The 16,481-nt window shown below is 41.2% G+C and overlaps 1 protein-coding gene across 2 annotated transcripts in view; it reads left to right on the forward strand.

Moving 5' to 3' along the window:
• LOC135898007 (protein FAM193B-like) overlaps positions 1–16,481 on the forward strand; it is a 156,668-nt gene that overhangs the window by 124,375 nt on the left and 15,812 nt on the right. The window contains exons 17-18 of one of the 2 annotated variants that reach the window (XM_065426717.1): positions 4,581–4,671; positions 5,028–5,109. In XM_065426717.1, the coding sequence (XP_065282789.1) occupies positions 4,581–4,671; positions 5,028–5,109 (173 nt within the window). The remainder of the gene's footprint in view (positions 1–4,580; positions 4,672–5,027; positions 5,110–16,481) is intronic. The other variant, XM_065426718.1, reaches the window with a different exon arrangement.

Here is a 16,481-nt window from a genome sequence, read left to right on the forward strand (position 1 = left end):
TGAAAAACCATACCGCTGTCTCTCGAGCGCCGTTTTACTCACTGACAGCAACAAAGGGCGGTGATGGTGTGTGCAATGTTACCGGGAGATTTGAATGGCGATAAAGGTGTTCAAACCATTCAGATGCAGTTTTCTTGTATACCAAGTCTTTTATTGGCACAAAACAAGTGTTGCAAGGTTTCTGGAATGGTATCTAAACAGTCCATGTCGACTTGGTATTTGTCTTTAGTGTCCCTTTAAGGCAGTGGTGTTTGGCTGGCCTTTGCCTCTCAGGTCCACAGACTATGTCTGCTATGCATGATGATTTACATATGATAAGAGGAGGAGACCAAGTGCTTAGTTATTAAGGGCAAAGGAAGGCCTTTAATATTTTCTTATTTCCCTTCCTGTCATTGGGTTGATGTCATTTGTCTTATAGTATTCATACCCTTACTAAAGTTGAATGCCAAGATGGATGAAATAGTTCAGCAATTATAATGGTGAATCATGAGCACTGCTACCTAATTTGTAGCGATTGCGTAGTCTGTTAAAAATACGCTACCTTTTCTAATGAATATCATGCAGTATTTTCAAAGACAGTGATGTGGAGATAACGCTTGTTTTCTTCTTTTTTTATTCCCTCGCAGCACATTATTTGCACTAGTAGACACAGGCATATAGGTGCTTCTGTGTACTTGCATCTTATTGAATGCACCCTTCATATTGAAAAGCCTCCCTTCTGCATTGCAGGACAAAACTATGTAGAACACCACTGTGTTTCATGATAGATTTGGGGATGAATATCTTGAAACTGGTGGCAGTCTCGAGACTTCCACCAAATGGACATGCCTTAAACGCTGACAGGCTTCAATCACACAATTGCAGAATGCACCCCCCTGATTAAAGTTACTTAGTAAATATTCAAAACTTAGTTCATCAGGAATGATCACACATAGTGATGTCCAGGTGGTAGCTTCTATGCTTTCTTTCGGAAGGGGGGGGGGGGGGAGGGGTGTTAGTTTACTTAGTTCATCAGGAATGATCACACATAGTGGTGTCCAGGTGGTAGCTTCTATGCTTTCTTTCGGGGGGGGGGGGGGGGGGCGGAGGGGGTTAGTTTACCCCAAGCAAAACGCAAGACTTGAAAGGGGACACCATGAAGCGGTTTGTGTTGTCCCTTTCTTCAAGTCTCGTGTTTTGCTTGCGATAAGCTTCCCAAAATCATTAATCACCAACTGGCCTACACTCACACTCTGCTAAGCTCTTATGCATAGTGGCATTTACAAGTCGAATGGAGGTAAGCAGGGATGGAAGTGCCATGCCAATTGCACCATCTTGCGCCAAACCTTAGAGCTGTGTGAGCCTGCTCCAAAACACCAATGTTGATCGAATTCACTAAATTGAGCGGTATGTGTGCGTTCAGTGGCAACAACACATCCACAACCGTGCGTTGGCTAGTGTTTAGCCATGGAAAAGCCTAGGCAACCCGTTTGAGTGTCAGTGTTTGAAGTGAGGGTGTTCAGTGGTGCATTAGAACATGGCCACAGCAAAATGAAAATTGCTTTGTGCCATGTAATGCATTACGCATGTTTATAAGAAAAGGTGCAATGTCAGCTGAGTGAATAAATTGCATGGTCTGTTCAGCACTTAGCTCATTAGTTTAGTTACACTGATACATTTTACCTCTCGGTACGCGTGTTGTGTTCCAGATTTATTTTGCACGCTTACCACATTCAGTCACCAGGATTACAGTGTGGCATGGCAACAAATGACCTGTTTCCTCTCGTGAAACTTCTTGGCCACAAATCTCTAGTGGCAATCGTGATCATCGCTCAAATTTGTATTCCAATTGCTCCAATTTCTGCACAACCACACCACACCAAATCAGAATTTTGCCGCAATAGGACATAAGCTGGGATTCTAGTTTCATTTTTACTCATGGTTTTAGTAAACCTTGGTGGCCAAACGGCGGTCTTAAAAAGCTGGCAAAAATCCAAACTACCGGAACTGCATTCGTGGCAACAATGTTCACAATGCCACTTGCGCAGATCGAGTTAAAAAAATTCAGTAAACTATCGTTCGGCATAGAAAGTATTGGTTGTCTTTATGCATTGGCTCTCCCATGGATGTGCCGCGAACATGTTAGCATAATTGAGCTTGTGCGAAAAATTGGATGGCGACTGTACAGCCCTAGTGTATACAGAATCAAAGCGATTCTCTTCAAAAATACCAAAATGCATTTTCTTTGCAAGTGATATAAAAAACTGTAACATTTATTCTGTGCTAAGATAACACCGCTTGTCCCAACTGAATGTGGCGTTGTATTAAAAAATATTTGCAGGCCTTATGCTAATGGCACTCAGTTGTGTTGATGGCTGTTCATACTAATCATGAGTATGTTTTTTTTTTCATTGTGCAAAAATAATTTGTAAGTTTAATTACTTAATTGTTCTTAACTTACTTAATCGATAAGGTGTCAGTAAGTTGTGAAGAATGTCAAGAAATGACTGATGACAGTGTTTAAAGCAACTTAGGTTTTGTGTGGGCCTTCTTATGATGAAAAAAAAAGTGAGCGAAATTTTAAAAAATATGCCGTGACAATGCATCTGCACTCTAGAGATTGCAACAGTCTCGAATGTAAACCTCGTCAATTTTGAGCCTAGCGTATCACACTGGCAATGAGCAGTCACACTCTTTTCTCAACGTGTCAGCAGCTTTCAGCTTTGACAAATGCAAAACCCTGGTCTACACATGCATAAAATACACAACATACTAAATTACGAGTTTTAAATATGACCGCTGATATTGCTGGCACTGGGACCCGTTGCATGGAATTTTTTTAATTTCGTGAGCTTTCTTTTCTTAGCAAAAAAAAGGACTGCAAAGGTAAGTTGCTTCTAAAAGTGTGCAAATAGCAAAATTTTGAGATTGAATAGTTCCAGAAGCGAATCAAATAGTGAATACTTTTCAAATAATCTTCCAATAATGAACAGCAGCCCTTACAATTAATATAAAACGATGTTCACATTTGAGCATTCATAACTTTAGCAAGCTTCTGTCGTTACACTGCACATTATGAATCTTTGGAACAATTAAGCAGTTTGTTAGCATACTTGGTACTTTTCAGAGAATGCGAATGATTGCTGTGTAGCCGGTTAAGTCTGGCTCCTCGAGCGACTTAGCCCACTTCACATAAATTATTAAGGTTTGTGCCTCTGCTATGCTCAAAGGGATGAAATTGATCCTACTTTTGCTCTAATTTTATGTTTTATTGTGCACATTTGACATTCTAAAGTATTCAATAACTATTAAACAAACATTTGTGCTTATGATTAGTGACTATTCAGTTCGAATGGGACACTATTTGGTTTATTATTTGAAAATTTCAAATATTTGTACATTCCTAGTTGCTTCAAACATGGTCGTTTTTCAACCTCATCCACAGCCTTTGCATTGACACCTTATTGATTGAGGAATGTAATTACATTAGCTAATTAAACTTAAATATTAGTTTGCTGTATGCAATGAGAAAAAAAAATACCTATGACTAGCATAGACAATGCCTGTAAACATGCATTGGGAGCTGTCTGTTATTTATTATTTTTGGCCACATTTAGTTGCTTTAAAACCAGCATGTAACTTAATAGTGTTCTGAAAAAAAAAGAGAGAGAGAGAGCACCTTTTCTTAATCATGCTGTGTTTCACTCGTATTGAACTTTACCAAGCTGCTCCAAAATGCATATCTTCTGTCACAAAATGCTTAATTCCTTCTCCAAACCTGCTTTAAATTGGCAAATTTTCTGCTCCCACAGCTGCTCTAAAACGCTCTTGGCCGCTTCTATCCCTGGTTTTGGTCATTAGGACAAAGTAGAGTTGGAAACTTGTACTTGTTACTAGGTGGTTGTAGTCATTGCTACTTTGATATCCCTTTAAGGCGTTGTGTGTGCAATTGTGTACGACAAGATTAGTGCATCAACAGCAAAAGCACTGATGAAATTAATTGTATTTAAATTTGTCACATACATCTTGAAACATTTCTGATGGAACATGTACAAAATGTTTTGCTCAGTGTGACTATATGTCATTATATGTAGCGGATTCACTTCGTTCATTGTTTTTTTACATTCTGTTACACCAGGCATAATTTTCAGGTGGCTGGATAGGTGCATTTCAAGCCCTCTAGACATTAAATAGTTGATATTCTCGTATCTGATGTTCTTGCAGCAAGTTTTCCCATCGTGTCCACATTCTGTAAACTTGACAAAACTCACTAAAGAATTGAAAATTCCTAATCTATTCTGCAGCTGTACACTTTTTATGGTTCTGAAGATGCAAGAAGTGCGGTGAAAGTACGATTTTATTCAGCAGAAATCATTGGCGCCTGAAAGAGATGTAGCCATTTCATAGTATGTGATGAAAAGTGAGGTATTATTTATGGCATCTATAGCGATTTTGATTGGGCTTCGGTGTCATTAAATAATGACATCACTTTCATGGCATTTATTGATATATGGAGTCTAGACTTGCATACTGTCTTGTGAACATAAATACGCGTAATGTTTTCTTCTTTGCTCTTGCTTAGTGGAAAATTATTTTTACAGTTATCTTGCCTTTCCTCTTGCAACCAGAATGCTTCCAAAAGCAAGAAGTCTAGGAAAAAAAAAAACTCGTCAACCGATGTCACATCTCCAGGTTAGTATACTACAAGTATATACCTTGGCGCGGTTGTAAAAGCACATGCCAAACACAGTCAGTACCAGACAGTCTATTGTTGGTTTCCTTGCTTTATTTCTTCTTGAAATTTGATAACTTGCTGAGTGAGTATTTTTGGTGCCTTTACATTGTGAACAGAAATGGAAATTGTGTGCTCAAATCTTTGTTTCTTTTTGTGCATGTCTGTCCTGTGATACCTATTGGCATTATATTAGAGCAAGCTCTTTTAGATATGCTAGAATGTTACACGAGTTAAAGGGGGCACTGATTTTGCAAATAGCAGCAGCAGTATAGGCACAGTGAGTGTAGTTTTTTTGTTTCTAACATTATTGCAGATGAAGTGTTCCTTCCAAAGGATATTGATTTGGAAAATGGAGACTTGGATGAGTTAGAACGTGAAGTGGAAGCTTTTAAAAGGCAAGTTACCATAAGGGCCCTTTGATTAAGGCATTGTTTCTCAGACTCATCTTGGACCCTCCGGGATCCTACAAAGGATTAAAGGATGTCAGTAGGTGCTGCTTCATAGACTTGCCATGGGCAGCTTTAATCTCTCAAAATCTGTCTTGGTGTTCATTGCACAGTCCAAGAGAAAAACGGAAAAGGCACTGACATTAAGCAGGACTTGTAGCTTCAACTGTCAGTGGTTGAACTGGATGCCAAGAAGCTAATTTATGCTCTGCAACATTAACTTTCTCATTGATAGCTTCGGTGAATGAACTTGTAAAGCGGCTAAAACAATCCTGGCAGTTTAAAATACAGCCTGGCTCATATCACCAATTTCAAAAAAGGCTTGCAAAAGTATTTTGAGGTGCCAGTGATTCACTATGTATGAAATTCACTTCTAAACATCGAAATAATATGTGCACTTTTTGGTAATTTCCTGGAGCCATGAGTGCACATATTCAAGATTCCATAAAGCTGTTGAGCCACCTAATGGCAGAAATGAGCACATGCATGCACTCACCACACTATTAGTGCACGCTGGTAGCCAATGTTACTGTGCAACTTGTGGTGGTTGCATGCAGCACAATGCATGTTTTGTGCACATTGCTATGTGCATTTGTATGTGTGACACACGCTGATGAAAGCTCCCTGTATGCCTGGATGTCTGGCACTCTCTGGCTTCTGCCAGTCACTGCTCACAAAACATCTAGACAGAAACAAAGTGCTGTAGACGGATAACTTGGTTCGCAAGTAGATATGTTACTACTCAATATTGTTGAGATCTCTGTTGATAGCACTTGTCAGGCTTAAATGCCTGATCAAGCCAGTCACAGTGCAAAATGTGTTATTCAACAGGGTCAGTAATCAGAGCAACGCTCTGCACACGTTATTGAAAGAAACCAGCCATGAACAGTGGATGATAAGAGTGGCATAGAATCGAGCAGAAGGCATCACTACGAAATTGCACCCCACATCTCAACCATTGTCACGGTGTCACTGCAAATAGAGGTTTTGAGGAGGCACCCATGTCCATGCCAGTGACGTATCAAGACGAAAATATAGCGATTTCTGCTCAGCTCAGTGGCCAAATTAGTACACATTCGTGCAGTCGGAGTCTGAATTATCGCACGGCGCGCTGTAAGGTGTCTGACATTTCGGTCGTTCTTATTTAAGTTTATGAAGCTATTGGTGGTCCTGCGAATAATCAAGCATGTCCAATTATCGGTGTCTGAATTATGGGTCGGCGACTATAGCCTGGGTATTCATTTTCTCTCAGCTGCGGAACAAAAATGCATCATATAACATGTCTCTCCAGTGTAAATTCTGTTATGTGTTGACTTAGCTAATTAGTACCCGCCGCGGTTGCTCAGTGGCTATGGTGTTAGGCTGTTGAGCACGAGGTCGCGGGATCGAATCCCGGCCACGGCGGCCGCATTTCGATGGGGGCGAAATGCGAAAACACCCGTGTACTTAGATTTAGGTGCACGTTAAAGAACCCCAGGTGGTCAAAATTTCCGGAGTCCCCCACTACGGCGTGCCTCATAATCAGAAAGTGGTTTTGGCACGTAAAACCCCATATATTATTATTATTATTATTAGCTAATTAGTAGCTGAAATTAATTTGTCAATTTATTATTACTGATCTAATGATCTAATGAGTTTGAATGCTGAGTGTTGTTTCACATTTAAAAGCATCATGCGCAACAGTTTTCGGCCTGCTACATATTTGTTTATTTTTTTCAAATTTGATTTTTGTAGCACGAACTACGAAAAAAATCCAAAGTGATCCCACACCTGTGAGGCACGTGGGCATGGTAGCAGCACTCTAAAGAAGGTTTCGAACAACTGTACAAAATTGCTGACTTGGCAACTGCATGAATGTGACAAGGCGACAGCGTAACTGTTGGCTGCTGCTAAGGGTAATCATACTTAAAATTGTCCTAAGCCCTATGCCAGTGAGCTCCTCTCGTGCTCACAATGTCAAGCGGCTGCTTCCTCTTAGCATCAGCCAACAGTTACACGAATGCCTTGTCACTTTTATGCGGTCACCAAGTGAGCCATTTAGACAGGTCAGTTTGAAACCCCCTTTGAGTAAGAGCAGTCATACTTATTACGTTGTCCCAAGCGTTATGCAGGTGAGCACTTCTCATGCTTACAGTGTCAAGCAGCTGGTTCCTCTTAGCATCAACCAACAGTTACACCCATGCCTTGTCACTTTTACGTGGTCACCAAGTTTGCCATTTAGACAAATAAGTTGTTTAAAACTCCCTTTGAGTACATGAATTATACTTATTTTGTTGTCCTAAGCCCTATGCTAGTAAACACCAATCATGCTAACAGCATCAAGCGGCTGCTTTCTGTTACACAGACACCTTGTTGCTTTTACGTGGTCGTAAAGTCAGCCATTTAGACAAATATCAGGGGAGGTATTCTGTAGGAGTCCACCTAGGGGACTGTCCATTTTGGCCGCTGCTGATTGGCTGGGGCCGCTTGTATAGCTGCATCTAATCAGCAGCGGCTGAAATGGACAGTCCGCTAGGTGGACTCTTACAGAAATCCCCCCCCCTCCCCCCCAGGTGTTTGAAAACCCCTTTAAGAGCACTGCTGCTGTGCATGTAAGGTGCACAGGTGCATGTGCACCCCCCCCCCACACACACACACGTGCACACACGCGCACACGCGCACACACACAGTAAACTCTCACTTGAGTGAACTTCAAGGGACCCAAGGCATAGGGCACAGAAGACATCAAGTCAAACATGTGGAATGCACTGGGGCTCTTAAAGCACAAGAAGCAACAAAGCTGTCCAGACAATTTATGTTTTTGTGCATTGCCTCTGGCACAGCCTGTTGCTGAGACGCAGTCTCGCAGCTTTCCAAGTCACACTACAGCATCGGCTAGAATTACAGAATTTGAATCTGCCTCTGACATTGCATCTTCCTCGTCGCACTCTTCTTCATGACGAACACTGGAAACAATTTCCAGATCTCATAGTTCAGCACATTTTTCATAGTAACATAGTAACACATTTTTCCTTATGCAATTTATGGGCTGCGGGCATCAGCTATGCCATGTCCACTGATCAAGTTCGTTCAACTGAAAGATTTTTGCATAGAATACATAGGAAAACTGCCGGGGATTTTCTGAAATATTCGTTAAACTGACGTTCGTATAACTGAGAGTTTACTGTATAAGGAAAATATAAAAAAAATAAAGCAGGTTGGAAGCTATCGAATACGATGTTTCTGGATGTAAAGAGCAATTTGGCATTCAAGTTTGTATCAGTAGACCAAGAATTAATAAATTGTCTAATTAGCTAACGAAACATAAGCAATTCCAGCAGAAACCATCTTGGGATGACAGTTCATGTTAATGTGATTAGTAGAGACCAGAACTGTAGCTAAAGTGCCCATTTTTTCCTTATGCCATTATCATGCCTATTTAACATGTAAGGACGAACTATGGGTCTATAAACATTTTAGTGGCGCCTTTATTGTGCTTATAAATGCATATTTCGATGTTGGTGTCTATATTGGACTTTCAATACCTTTTTCCATGTTTTTTCCTAGCCTCATTTTGTTTATAATGTTACCATCTGCTGGAGAACTTGGCTGGAAGCTTTTGATTACATGTCAAACCCATTTATAACAATACCACATTTAACAATTTATCATATGTAACAATGAGCAGCCATGGCATCGTGAACTTTTATTTGTGTACCGCTAAATAAATGGTTTATTACAATGCTTGCATGCCGCACACCTTCGCCACACCCGCTGTTTTGCTGCACACCCCACATGGCACAGCTCCATTGCAATGCCCCATGCATCCGCCAGCCTCTCGCGTCTGTCACTCATCTCCCTTCCACCCCTCCGACGTCTGTGCAATCGACGTGTGTATAGGAGGGGTGGCAGGAGAGGGGTGGTGAGCCTGGTCATATGGCGAATTTGTGCCGTGCTGCATGCGCGGCAAGGCAGGTGGGTGCATCGGCTTGCTTTTCTTTCTTTTTTTTTATTTTCCAGGACTTCGCATTCTTTTTCTTTCTGCACATACTCCCAATAGTCAGATTTAACTGTTATAGCCAATAATGTGGCATGGGAACATTGTACAGTCAACCATTAGTTCTGCCCTGACGGGACCGACAAAATAGATCGAATTGTCTGGCAGGTCGAATTCTAAGCGTATGTACTGAGGGGGCAGGGGGGACGCTTGCCTCCCCCCCCACACACACATACACATACTGTTTGAAGTGAAGGGGCAAAGCATGCCATTTGCTTCCCTACTTTTGAAAGCGGGCACTTTCAACTGCACACTGGAAATTCCAACAAAACAACAGCTGAGGCCAAATTTTCTTTCTGAATGCATTAGCTGCGTAACACTTTTCTTGATTATGTATTCCCTGTTTGTCCAGTGAGGATTGTCAATCATGCCTCGCCTCGAAGAGCTGTAGTAGACGACGAACAGGGTGTGCCTTACATGGTGGCATTTCGGAGAAGGTGGCTGTTTGGCAGTTCACACCATAACAAATTTCATGTTGCACTTCTGGAATAATGCCCAATTTTTGGGGGACTGCTTAATCAAATTTGAAAGCACAAAATTAGCTTGCTATATTTCACTTAAGTGTGAGGGGGGGAGTCTGAATAAAGTGTTATAATCAGCCACACAACAATGACGTGCCTTACTGTATGAAATTATTGGATTTTGAAATACCAAAACTACTTAATATGTATATATGTCCAGAGGCTGTCAAATTTCATTGTGCAATCACCACTTATCCTAGATATGTTAGTGAAAATGACCTTCAGGAATGTTGACAGTTGGGCATGTTGGTGACCAATCATTTTTCTGGTGATTGTACTGTGCGGCCTTGAGCTTTTTTGTGTCATGTTTTTGTTTTTATTGCAACAGCAAATATATGGGCACTCCAGATGCATTTCTGCCACCGGTGTCGGCGTGATGTTCTGTATAAAGTCTAAGTGTGATAACACCGTGGCTGCGTGCCGTATGCTGTAGGTGCGAGTGAAAGCATGCAAGGGTAAGCCAAGGATCGTGGTTTGATCTTGCGTGCAAGGGAGGAAGGCGGGGAGGAAGCAAGCCATTTTCCGCAATGCGCAAAGCACAATGGGGGGTGAAGGGGGGGGGAGAGTTCTACTTGAGCAGCGGTTGCGTATCGTGTGACTGAGTGCAGCCGTGCGAGTTCTGAAAGCGATTTGCAATGAGTACAGAGTCTATAGTTCGGTACAACTTTAGAAGGCAGCGGCATTTGGTTCTCAAAGGCAGATGCACACGAGGCTCCACCATTGGTCGCACACTCTAGACTGATGTCATGAGCCGGACAACCGGTGATTCTGCCAATGCAGAACATCGCAGCCCATGTTTCGAACTAGGCCAAGCCGCATCAGCGGTATTGTTTCTTTAGTCACTGAGGCATTTGGCTGCTGGGCGGGGCCTCTCCTACCTTCTTAAGTTGTACCCGACTATAGGTGCGCCGAGGGCTCATAGCTTTGTGTACGCATTGTTATCGCCGCTTAGTTTGTGTTGAAGTGAGAGGCAGCCTGAAGGTCAATTTTCTCGCTGCTGCTGTCGCTCTTCCTCATACCAGAGTTCTGATAGTGAGTGTTCACGCTCATCAAGTGAGATGTGTTTCTGTTTGCCTGTGTGTGTGTGTGGTACCATGCTTGTTAATTTAGTTATTAAGCGAATGTTTATGAGTTTATACAGCCAATGAAACTACTATCCTTACTTCATATAGCTGTATACTAATTTGCTGTCGCAATCGAGGCCGTTCAGGTGAAACTGACTTTTTTTTTTCCTATGTTGAGAAAATAAATAGCATTGTCAAATGTGCAGAGCCTTTACAATACCATAACAATACTGCCTTAAATTTTTTATATCAGCATGTGTCACTTCTGACATTATCTGTCCATTTTATATTTAGGCTCCTTGAACATAAGAGTTTCACTAGCACACATTCTGTGGCAGAAACATAAGAAGTTCATAGACATGAGACGTAACATAAACATAACAAGAGATTTCAAATTTCGAGGAAATAGGGGCAACTTCCTGGGTGATATATACCGAAAGTTTGAACTGGTGTAGGTTACTTATGTGCTTTAAAAATATTTACCACATACCTGTTTTATCACAACTTCTATGCATACTGCAAGGCATTTAGTTGCTTTTCCAGGTTTTCTCAGCAAACTATGCCGGGCATAGTTTATATTTAATTGAAGCAGGAACCATGTTCTGAGTGACAAGCAATAAATGTTTAATATGTGTTGGTTCATTGCAACCTTTGTAGAAAGTTACTTGTTCAAGCGTTTCAAGGTGTCGTATTTCCTTTATTCAAAATGTTTCCCAGACTCCTGACACAACTGCATGAGGTACAAACTTCCAAGTTCCATGAAAATAGGGACAATTTTTAATGTAATGGGCGTGGTGAAATTTTCACCTACTTGCTTTAAATGTAATGTAAATAATTACTGAACCCTCGTTTTATCCCCCATTTTTGTTCATCATACGATGCTCGCAGTTTGTTTCTCCAGTGCCTTTGGTGAACCAAACAAAGCACCTTGTTCATATTTGAAGAAAATTAGGGGCATGGTATGGGTAATGTGTAGGCAGCGTTACAAATATAGGTGGGTTAAGTGTGCCTTTTTACAATAGATTACGTATGCAAGTGGTCCGGAGCATTATCAGTGTGTTTTACAAGCAGCATAAAGCTTATTGCCACCCTGCCATAGTTACAATTGCAAGTGAGGTCAAATTTTGCGAAAATAAGGGGATCACTACGCCAAGTTTATGTGTGATGTTATATGTGCGTTCGTAAATATAGTTTTTGCAAAAAAAAATACCTAAATTGTTTTCAAAATCTTAAGCAAGCATTCGAAAGTATCAAGGTGCCGTTTCGCAAACTCTATACTTAAAAGAAATGGGCACAGCTTAAATGCAATGTGCCGCAAAGTTTTAGCATTTCTGGCTTATTTAAAAACTTTACAAATAACCCCCCGTGATACGTATATTTGGATCGCCTTGTGGTTTCAGGGAACTAAGCGAGGCAGTTTCTTTCTGTTTGGTGACACTAAGGCTGAGGTAATGGGTGTTGTGTAGGCAAAGTTCAAAGTGGGTGGCTAATTGGGATTGTGGTAATAAATTATGTATACAAGCACTCTAAAGCGTTATGAGTGTTATGAGCATTAGGAGTCTCAGCTACTACTGATTTTTTACTGCAGATGGCAGTCGTTGTCTGCTCAATCAGTTAGGTTAGCTGAGCAATCTTTATAATTTATTTTTCATGCTTTTCAGGTTCTAAGGGTTTTTGCTTAGCTATAAGTAGGTAATGAATAATTGTATTTTTTTTTCGACAATTAGGGTTACTTTGTACTGTGCCTTGTTAGTACAAGACGATGGTTGGTACTGGGAGGAACCCACATGGGTGTTGTTCTGAGTGCGAGCGCTCTTAAACGTTGGAAGAAAGGAAGTTTGAGTCAGTGTGCGAAGGAAACAAAGCAGCTTTTATCTGTAGGATATGTGTGCTTGAGTCGCGGCTAGATCGTATAGAGCAGGAGAAGGAAAAGCTAACTAAGGGGGATGAAAGCTAGAAAAGGAACTAAAGAGCGAACAGAGGTAGAAGAAAAGCTAACCAACGTAGAGATGAAGCTGAGGGGCACCATTCCGCAAAGCTATGGTGAACACTCCGAAGCAAGCACGGTAAACGGCGCTGGCAACGAAGCGAGAGCAGGTGAGGAAGCTGAAACCACCACGCCGGAAAGCAGGGGCTAAATGTCAGTGATGGTCACGAAGGGGCTACCACTGACGTGCCAGCTGCGGAAGAAGACAACAAAGCAAAGGGCAAGGATTAGACTGGAGGGGAGGGCATCGTGGCCTCAGGTACAGCTTTCGGCAACATGGAGGAAGGGAGGCATCGAGTTGTCATTGTTGGCGAATCAGCATTGGTAAAGTAGAACTGGCGATAACAGAGAGGGTAGTTACAGGCAAACGAGTCCAAGTTAGCACGCTTCCAGGAAGACTGATTAGGGAGGTGATAGCAAAAGCCAAGGAACACATGTGGGACACAAAGGAGGAGAGGCACCTAGTACTCCTAATGGGCGGAGTGATTGACATACTACAAAAACGAAGGGCAGAGATTGCGAAGCAAATAGCCAAAGGGGTCACCGACCTACGGAATGTTTCAGAGGAAGTACAAATCGCAGTGTGCACGTTGCCAGATATTGAAGGGCAGGGATATGCAATTAAAAGGGCAGTGTTGCAGTAAACAGGAAAATTTCGACGCTAGCTAAAGCACTGAATTATACGGTCATTGACATCAACCCAGAAGAGTGCCGAGCAGGCTGCTAAGGCACTTTTGTGCATGGCGGGATATGTTTTAGTGAAAGTGTAACAACAGCCATTAGACATGATTCGCAGCGTGGGCTGTAGCTTTTTTAGGCGGACGCCAGACAATCGGGAAGGAAGATTAAGTATTGAATGTAGCAACACACCAGTAAAGGGCAGAATTAGATCACAAGGGTTATAATAGACGCACAAAGGATAAGATTACAGCTAAATGACGAAGCGATTAGCGTGTATGCCTTAACCGAAACGCATCTACGAGATTTTGAGCACCCTCTTGTTATTGACAATTTTGTATGGGAAGGGTGCAACAGAGTGACTGCGTCAAGGAAAGGCGGCGACTTAAGCATGCTAATTAGCCAAGGTCTGAAGTGGCAAAGGGTAAAAGAGACATGTAAGGAGCATTTATGGATTAGCAGCACATGGCAAGGCAAAAAGACGTGGCTAGGAGTAGCTTACCTATGGACAAGTAGTGATAGCACAGGTCAAAATAATAATTTATTTATTGCATTAGAAGCGATATTAATGAATTCAAGAAATCATGCCAGGTGATATTAGTGAGAGACATGAATGCACACATGGATGATTTAGACGGATATACTGATTACAACGGTTTTCTAGTGCTGGATCTGTGCGATGAACAGAACCTTATAGTAGTTAACAGTGAGAAAAAGTCATGGACAGGCAGCATAGCAGTGCGGAAATAGGCAGTCATGTATCATCATCATCATAATTTATTATTCCCTTAAAGGCTCCTGCTTGGGGTATTACATAAGGGGGGGGAGCAGTATATTTACAGATTACACAAAAATTGTTCAGTAATACAAAGTGGGGAAAACGTGAGTAGTCATTGAATGAATAAATAACAGGATACACATGGTCGAACAAGGATCACTAAGACATACTAGAAAAAGGACGTTACACAGCATACACGCGGCGGAGTGAAATACAATTCAAGGACGCTTGGTACAGAGGAGCAAAATTGAAAAACAAAGCATTATTGAAATGAACAAAAACAAAGGTGAACTGTAGTTAATACGAGGATTGCATAGGTTGTGTGGATATTAAATCAGGAAATTTTACATGATCATGTTCGAGGACAATCAGTTCGGGAAGTTTATTCCATTCTGCTATAGCAGTAGGCAAGAATGAGTTGTTAAAGGCATTAGTAGAGCCGTGAAGACGCTGAACGCTCAATGAATTGAAAAGACGACGAGAAGTGCGGAGTGTTCCATGTAAATGTGGAAATGTGTAGTATAGTGTGTGAAATAAACAAAGTAGGGCAATTCGGCGTCGGTATGCTAAAGAAAAGAGACTCGGGGAGTTGTTTATTTCACTGATGCTGGGCTTGTAGTCATAATTAGAACATATAAATCGTGCTGCGCAGTTTTGGACTGCTTCTATGGTGTTACTGAGGTAAATATGATGAGGGTTCCAAATACACGCAGCATATTCAAGCTTTGTGCATACATAAGTTTCGTAGGCCAGTTTTCTAACAGAGGGTGGTGACAAAGATAGATTTCATCAGATGAAACCCAGTGACCTCGATGCGTCTGCTGCAATCTTTGTGTTCTGCCCAGGTTTGCTCTGTAGTAATTAAGACGCCAAGGTACCGATATTCTTGTACTTGTGAGACTGGTGTCGAGTGCAACGAGTATGTATAAATGGAGTTAAAGCTTTTTTGAGACACGTGCATAAGTTTACATTTCGAAACATTAAGCTTCATCATCCACTTTGAGCACCAGTTTTCAATTAGGTTTAAGTCATTCTGCAGATGTACGTAATCTTGGTGGTTATTGATGCGGCAGTAAAGTACGCAGTTGTCAGCAAATAGACGGATTGTAGATGAAATTCCATTAGGTAAGTTGTTAATTAATATTAAGAAAAGAAGTAGGCCAAGAACCGAGCCTTGGGGGACACCAGATGTTACTTTTGTTGTTGAAGAATGCTGATCTCCTATAACAGTTAACTGCACTCGGTCTGTTAAGAAGCAGTTTATCCACGATAAGATTAATGGGTGGAGACTGAATACACCTAGTTTATTGATAAGTCTTTTGTGAGTTACTCGATCAAATGCTTTCGAGAAGTCAATGTAAATGACATCATTCTGAAACAAAGAATTTAAGTTAAGATGAAGCTGAGTAGTAAATTCAAAAAGCTGCATTTCACAGGATAACCCAGGGCAAAAACCATGTTGTTTTGGATAAAAAAAGAATGAGTTATCACTGAGGTGTTGTGCTGTGTGTGCATATATGATGTGCTCCAGAAGCTTGCAGGCTATACTAGTTAGTGAAATGTGGCACTAGTTAGGACTGCATTGATTTCCGGTTTTGAATACTGGTACAACTTTCGCAGTGAGCCAGTCTTTTGGAACAGAGCCCTCAGAGAGAGACTGCGTGAATATTACCTGTAGGATGCGACTACAGATGGTATTAGTAGCCTATAGAATTTTTGCAGGAATATTGTTAGGTCTGGGAGCACATTATATTTTAAGTTTGTTCATTAGATGAAATATACCAGTAGAAGTAACAGTGACAGGGGGCATTAGGGTAAAACCCGATCTCGGTACTGCAGGTGCACCACCATTTGGCTGACGAGTAAGAACTGACGTGAAGTACGCATTCATTACACCTGAGCGTTCCTCATGAGGAACATGTGACCCATCAGGATTGGTTAAAGACATATTAGAACAGCAATTTTTTACATTTAGAATATTCCCAGATTTTTGGGGATTAACGCGCAAAAGATGTAACATTGTATCGATTAAAAAAAATGTATTGATTTTATGTATCGATTAAAAAAGATGTGTCGAAAAGATGTATTGATTACACCTTAGTATGATAGATGAACACGGAAAAGATAGCGGGGATTAACGTGCAAAAGATGTAACATTGTATCGATTAAAAAAAAGATGTATTGATTGTATGTATCGATTAAAAAAGATGTATCGAAAAGATGTATTGATTACACCTTAGTATGATAGATGAACACG

This window comes from Dermacentor albipictus, chromosome 1 (assembly GCF_038994185.2).
Source record: "Dermacentor albipictus isolate Rhodes 1998 colony chromosome 1, USDA_Dalb.pri_finalv2, whole genome shotgun sequence".
Lineage (NCBI taxonomy): Eukaryota > Metazoa > Arthropoda > Arachnida > Ixodida > Ixodidae > Dermacentor > Dermacentor albipictus.